Genomic DNA, 7,250 nt, shown 5'->3' with positions numbered 1-7,250 from the left:
CGGCCTCCCGGGCCCCTCTCCCTGCCCCTTCCCGTGCCACTGCGCTGGAGCACTTCCCTGCTGCTTCCGTGCTGAGTAACTGTAGTCCTGGGCGATGTCCCTGGGAGTCATCTGCTAACGAGGTATGGCTTTAGAAGACCATTCATGCGTTTCGAGCAAGTTCTGACAAAGAGGTTTGCACTGTTGTTACGATGGCTACAAAATCACTGATCTATACAATGCCCAGAAACAAACATTGCTGGATTTGTATGAACAACATATGCCAACGTTTCTTTGTGCACAGCTCTTACACACCCTTTCAGGGCATAGAGACACATAGAATTGCACATCTCCTCTCTCTCTGAAGGAAGCAGCTGACATAACTTCAAATTACAGGTGGGATGTGCTCCAGGACGAGCTGGGCTAGATCACAGTACAACACTCCAAAGAGACGTGGATGACTAAGGTGTAGCCCACTGCCCTCCCCACAGAACTAAAATTTTCCCAGCTGGGCAGTTTGACTGTTTCTCTTCTTTGACACAGCACTGGGAAGCGAGGAGTGCTGGGCAAGAGGCACTGCAAAGCTCCCTGGCACAAAACTTGGTTCCTCCCGTCCACCTTTGGTGAGCTGCCCAGGTGTTGGGGGCTCTGATCTACTTGGCTGTTGGCTGAGCCCACGTGGGACTGGGGCTATGGATAAAAGGCTGGAGGCTGGCTTCAAACCCAGCAGCCTGCATTTGTAAGATGAAGAGAGCTTTAGGAACATGGCATGGAAAAACTCTACTTAAAACCCTATTGTATGTGTTTCTTTAGCTGCTAGAGAACTAGGAAACGGCCTGTATGCTCTGATTTGGGATCTTAACCTTCTTTTTCCAGTCTGCAGCTGGGCAAGTAAAAGCTGCGGTGATGGCTGCCATCGATGCCGGGTACCGCCACTTTGACTGTGCCTACGTGTACCAGAATGAGAATGAAGTTGGGGAAGGGATCCAGCAGAAAATCAAGGAAGGCATTGTGAAAAGAGAAGACCTCTTCATAGTCAGTAAGGTAAGGTGACCTAGGATCCAGGGGAAAGCCTGCTTTGTGACAACATATGCATAGAGGGCAATTCAGAGCAGTGGGGAAAGGCTGTGTGCTGTAGTGTGGAGCAGTTAGGAGAATAGTTCAGGCCCATACTGATAGAAACCTCTTTTTGCCTCTCTCGAAATTTTGTTTTGTATTTTGTAGAGCGTTATTTAAGATGTGTTCCACATTCTCCATTTTCATGGGACTGTTCAAAATATGTGTTAAGCAGAAATGGTGTGCTAGTTTTTTTCCTTCTTCTGGAAAGAGATTTAACCCAGGAGATCAGAGTCTGCCTTGTTTTTTTCTCTAGCTGTGGTCCACTTTTCATGAGAAGCCTTTGGTGAAGGGAGCCTGCCAGAAGACTCTTGCTGCCCTGAAACTGGATTACCTGGATCTCTACCTCATGCACTGGCCTCTGGGGTTCAAGGTACAGTAACAGCAGTGCCCTTGGTTTTCACCCCTGGGAGAGCTCCTCAGAAGTGCCAGGGGTGCTTGCAGCACCACTGCTGCTGCAGTGCAGGAGGAGCCGTGCCTGTTGTGCCAGCGCTGCCCCAGTGCTGCCCATCCCGCTTTCCTCTGCCCCATCAGCCGGGCCCCTGATCCCCGCCCCGGGACCGCTGCCTGCACAGCGTCCTCTGCCCTCCTGACAACGGGGAGGCAGAGCCAGCACTAAGGTCAGGCCTCTGGCTGCAAGATTGACTCATGCTGCTTAACTTTTGGCTAAATCATCCTTTCCTGCTTTGTGGGAAGGAAGGCTGTACTTTGCTGCCTGACAGGAATTCTTTTCTTTGCGTGTTACAGAATCACAGAACAAGAGAATGTTTCTGTCTTCCATTTCTTTCTTTAATCACTGAGTCCTTATTGAGCTGACCTTTGCTGTAGGGGCCTTAAAGTTGTTCCACAGACCTTGGATTTCAAAAGGTGAGACTTTCTGACATCCATGTCAGAAGTACACGAGATACATCTCACCCTTCATGTACTTCAAAGGAGCCGATGTCTCAGTCTGTGTCTAGTCTTGGCTTTTTCTTTCTGCTGCAGACAGGTTAAGACCTCCATCCTATCTGTTGCTTTTGAGCTTGTCAACTGTTGGTCATACTTGCAAAGCTGTGATGGTTAGTTTTATGTGAACAAAGACCTTGAATAAAAGTGTCATGGCATAACACTCTGACATCTGCACACTGGATGTGGAGCAATGTGGAGATGTGGGGTTCTATTTCTGAGTTTGTACATCTGGGGTGTTCTGATTTGCCTAGTGCCACCAACTTAAACGGATGCTCCCCTCACAGGACACCTGTGTTCACATAATACCTTGTTCAGCAGATCTGGCTTGGCCTAAACCTGATTTAAATGTTCCTGGGCCCTTAACAGGTCCTTCAAAAACACCTCAGTTCTCTCTTAAAGGAATAATAGAGGAGTACAGGAAGCTCGTTTGTTCCACAAGTGGTGTGATTTGTTTATCTGCATGTGTTCTAGCGAGTCACCACTTTGCTGGGTCTAGGAGATACACCTGACCTTCCTAGTAGGAATGATTCCTGATCATTCCCACTAGGAATGGTTGCTGGCAAACATTGCCAGGAACAACGTAGGGCAAATATTAGTATTTTCTGTACTAGTAGCTAAGGCCATCATGGTCTTCAGTTGTCTTGGTATTAACTTGCTAATAAAAAGAGTGTTTCAATCATTTTTTTTCACTGACAGGCAGGAGAGGAGCTGTTTCCCACAGATGACAAAGGCATGGCTATACCCAGCAACACAGATTTTCTAGATACATGGGAGGTAAGTTCAGCCACAGTGGCAAATCATGTCTTCTGTTACTGGCAGCCTTTTCCATGCTTGCATTACCTTCAGCAGTCACAAAGTTCTTATATATTTATTGCACCATATACAATGTAGCTTTTCAAAACATAAATGCTCAGTCAAGCTGATAATCTCTAGTGAAGCTGCAAGCCAGACTGCTTGACCATACCAGAAACAGAACTGTCCTCACCACTGTTCTTAAACTGCTCAAATACACTTTGCTGAAATAAATTAGGTTGTGATCTTACCCACAGCCTGCCCTTACAGCTCTCCCGTGCTGGCTCAAGAGCACGTCATTGATTATCCTGATTTCCCATGTGTAAATAACTGAGAGTGAATTTCTGCCATCTCAAGAAAGGAGCCTTTGGATTTGGGTGAGATGGAAGAGGTGACACAAATACACCGGTGTGCACTTTCCCCTAAGAGGCAATCTTTGCAGCTCCAAACAGTTGTCTTTCCTTGCCCATGAAGGGAAACAAAGCCACACCAGGAAGAATTCCTTCAGTCTTGTATACTGGTTGCTGACTGTGCTCCTCTTTCTGCCAGGCCATGGAGGAGCTGGTGGACTGTGGGCTGGTAAAAGCCATTGGTGTCTCCAACTTCAACCATGACCAGATTGAAAGAATCTTGAACAAGCCAGGACTGAAGCACAAGCCTGCAAATGTCCAGGTGAGCTGCAAAGTGGCTGCAGGCAACTGGTTTTGTGGGATTATAAAGATCTGATTACAGCTGCATGAGGAGATGGGAAAAGGGAGAACAGAGCAGACACAGCACAATTACACCCTGTGATTACTTCTGAGTACACATAAAGATGTTGTAGATCTGTGTCCTGATAGGGAATGAAGTTGTGGTACACAAATTACAACAAGAACTTCTTAAAATACTTGTTCTGTTATTAGTAATGGCATCAGTCTGTTATTAATAGCAGGTAATTGTTCACACAACACGTGGTTTTTTTCTCATGCAGGCATGCACAATTCAGTCACCCAGCTGAAAAAGAGAGATCAGTTTTAACTATCTATGCAGAAGCAGAGCATTTATTGACACACTAGTGGCTTCCTGGTATCTACCCTGATTTATGTAAAATAAAAAATAAAGTGCTTGTATACGCACATATCAAAAAAAATCACCTAGCCTTTGTCTGCATACAGCAGCCACTGCTCCTTTGTATGCAGGAGCTGCAGAAGTTTATCCCTTCAAGGAGCCTTGGACAGAATCAGATATCTCTTACAGTTCTGAAATCAGTACTTCTTGCAGGTTCACTAAGAGTACTAACTTCCCTCAGTCTCCAGAGCCTGCCAGTCCTTCCCCTCCATGTAGTTACAAAAAAAAGAGCATGCTAAAAGGAGAAAAAAAAAAGCATCTCTGTCCAAAACTATGGAATCCATTCACACAAATTCATGAGAAAGGGGCTTCTATGTCTAGAACAGACAAGGGAGAGGACAGAGCAGTGCAGCATGTCCTTCTCATCCCACACCATATTACTGCTGACTATACAAGGCATTGGGGTTTTCAATACTTGCTAAGATGCTGCTTAGAAATCTGAGAAGGACCTCAGAACATGCCAAAGAACCTGGAGATGAGCCCTATGAAATGCTCTTTCCCCAGAGCAAAAAGAAATCTCACTGTAGAAGTAGGTGCTGTAGAAAACTAAGGCTGAATAATACCTTGCAAAGACTGGCACATGAGGACAAATACCAGCCTTTAAGTGCATCAGGAGATAGTGCCTGGAGTGAGTTACAGCTGTATTCAATCAGTCTCTATACTCTTCTGTGGGCAGATCGAATGTAATCCATACCTCACCCAGGAGAAGCTGGTGAACTACTGCCAATCCAAAGGGATTGCTGTGACAGCCTACAGCCCCCTTGGCTCTCCTGACAGACCATGGTAAGGTTGCTTGCAATTTGTGAGGGAGCTGGCATGGATAATGCTTGGAGCACTGGGACAGCCAGTGTACTATTAGCCATTGATCCCAAAACAGATTGCTGGTGCTCTCTCTCCTCTGTGTAGGGCGAAGCCAGAGGATCCTTCCCTTCTGGATGACCCCAAGATCAAGGAAATTGCAGCCAAGCACAACAAATCCACAGCCCAGGTACATGGATGCCAGACTGTGGGTACCCCTCCTTGTAATGCAGGACAGCTAATGACAATGTAGAGGACAGGCTGGCTCTTTGCTCCCAGTCACCTCTGGTGTGAGGCAGCAGTGCAGGTCTGTTTTCTGTGTGGTCTGCAATGCACACTCTCAAGTGTGCCCTGACTGTCATCACGAAACATTTTCTTGACCCATCTTCAAATGCTGTAATGTTTCAGTCTTCATCTCAAGTCCTCTTGCACAGAATGTGATCTTGACAGAAGTCTGGGTGAGCAGGAAGATTTGACTGGCCCAAAACTGAATGGGAAAGGAGGCCTTTCACATGAGGCTCCACCACTTCCCTCTTTGCTCTCCAGGCAGGGCAACCAGGGCTGCAGGGACAGGAATGATTTGAAATGCGGCTCTGCAGAAGTACAGCTTAAGGAAAACAGCTGTTGGAACAGGAGGAATGATTGAGTTGTCTGTTCTTGCAGGTTCTCCTTCGCTTCCAGGTCCAGAGAAATGTGATTGTGATTCCCAAATCTGTCACCCCACAGCGCATTGTGGAGAACTTCCAGGTGAGGGATCACGAGTGAGCTGGGTGCTGCCCCTCAGGGATGGCTTGGCTTCTCCCTGCACAGCAAGCAGTGATCCTTTATCGTTCTTCCCAACTCCTACTCAGGCAAGAACACCGGGCTTCTTGTCTGTTTACACACTCTGCTCAGGGCTAAACTTAAGGTTACAACTGGAGAGCAGGAGTGAACCAAGTTCTTTGGAAACAGTGTGCTGATAATTTTAGCAGTCACTTTACACAGTGTCATGTACTCTGCAGACTAGAGATGAATTGCCACATGGTTCTTCACTGGCACTTGAGTGCAGTAGCACACCACAAAAGGCTTATGTAGAGCAAGCAGTGTTAAGAAAACAGCTGTGGTGTTCACAAACCATGGTGCTCTATTGTTAATTCAGTGGTCTTTGACTGCAGCTGCTCACCCGGATTTCAAAAAGCCTAGACAGATTAAGTGAAATATGGAAGTCCTGTAGATGTGCCTTTGGAATAGGACAGAAAGATGCATCTTTCACAAGTGGCAGATGCAAGAGCTTGCCAAGAGTCCTGCAACAGCTGGCACGTGTAATTGCAACTTTGGATGAATTTTTCTATTCCCTCTGCCAATGCCTTCTTGGTGATACAGAGAGATGCCTTTTTCATGAGTACTCATTTCTTCTAACCAGCTTGCAGACTTGTTCTTTAATTTTGTGGATTTTGCTTTACAGCCTCTGGTTTTTTCAGAGAGGTGATTTCCAGCTGTTTCTCTTGTTAGGTGTTTGACTTCAAACTGACTAAAGAGGAGATGGCAACCATTTTCAGCTTTAACAGAAACTGGAGAGTCTATACAATGAGCACGTAAGTGGTAGCATTCAGTATTTGTTTTTCTCCAACCCCTTAAGTTATGAATACTATATACACAGAGGTTTTACATCTAAATACTGCCTAGAATGCCAAGAGCCTGGATGATGAAGTAATTGGGATGTTCCAAGTGTACAAAAAACACATACTATAGAGGAAAACAAATCTGGAACGAACCCACCCTACAACACAGAGTTCATATCCCACCTTAGTGGCTTCTTTAAGCACAACTAGAAAGGAAAATTGTGACTAAAATGAAGTCTTCTATTTCCTTCAGGGGCAAAACTCACAAGGACTACCCGTTCAATGCAGAATACTGAAGATGTTCATATCCTGCCCTCCTTCAGAGCTTGGTCTAGTATTTTTCCTATCAATTTATCTAGCTTTCTTATTGCATCTCTCCTCCTGCAGCCAGTGAAGTCACAGCAGTGATTATCTTTTGTTTGTATATTTTGTGGGTTTTTTTTATATTCAGTGATTATCTTTTGTTTATTCTTTCTGAAAGATACAGTAAAATTGTTCCAAAAGAATAAACTGGGGGCTGTAATAATTTTCTGTCAAAATGTGGATTGAGTAATCCACATTTAGCAAGGGAGAGACTTTGAACTACACATTCACATCTATAATTTATCCTGTTTCAACACAACAGGCTGAGGAGGATAGTTGGCAGTTATGGGAGAAAAATCTGAGAAATGTGAACTAAAGGCCAGCAGTTTTATCACTCCAGAAGTAACTGAGAAAGGAGTTTTTCCTACTTAGGAAAAACTTTCCCTTAGGGGGAAAAGAAAATCCATAAGCAGAAAGCACACAGGTGCGTGGTCGGCAGTATCTTCAGGCAGGTTTTCTCCTAGATTTTCCCCGGGACAGGGCACACTCCCGGCGGGCAGCAGAGGGCAGCCAGCCCTCAGCCACTCGAGCCCGCCCCATTCCCGG

At 45.6% G+C, this 7,250-nt stretch overlaps 1 protein-coding gene across 1 annotated transcript in view; it reads left to right on the top strand.

The window, feature by feature from the left end:
- LOC103624704 (aldose reductase-related protein 1) overlaps positions 1-7,244 on the top strand; it is a 27,109-nt gene extending 19,865 nt beyond the window's left edge. The window contains exons 2-10 of the mRNA XM_017726265.1: positions 856-1,023; positions 1,352-1,468; positions 2,740-2,817; positions 3,385-3,507; positions 4,619-4,725; positions 4,849-4,930; positions 5,404-5,487; positions 6,232-6,314; positions 6,595-7,244. Coding sequence (XP_017581754.1) covers positions 856-1,023; positions 1,352-1,468; positions 2,740-2,817; positions 3,385-3,507; positions 4,619-4,725; positions 4,849-4,930; positions 5,404-5,487; positions 6,232-6,314; positions 6,595-6,637 — 885 coding nt within the window. The 3' untranslated portion in view covers positions 6,638-7,244. The remainder of the gene's footprint in view (positions 1-855; positions 1,024-1,351; positions 1,469-2,739; positions 2,818-3,384; positions 3,508-4,618; positions 4,726-4,848; positions 4,931-5,403; positions 5,488-6,231; positions 6,315-6,594) is intronic.
- The last annotated feature ends 6 nt before the right edge of the window (positions 7,245-7,250 follow it).

The sequence above is a fragment of the Corvus brachyrhynchos genome, unplaced genomic scaffold (assembly GCF_000691975.1).
Source record: "Corvus brachyrhynchos isolate BGI_N302 unplaced genomic scaffold, ASM69197v1 scaffold191, whole genome shotgun sequence".
Lineage (NCBI taxonomy): Eukaryota > Metazoa > Chordata > Aves > Passeriformes > Corvidae > Corvus > Corvus brachyrhynchos.
Note: the sequence above shows the minus strand (reverse complement) of the source record. Positions and strands in the feature narration are given on the sequence as shown.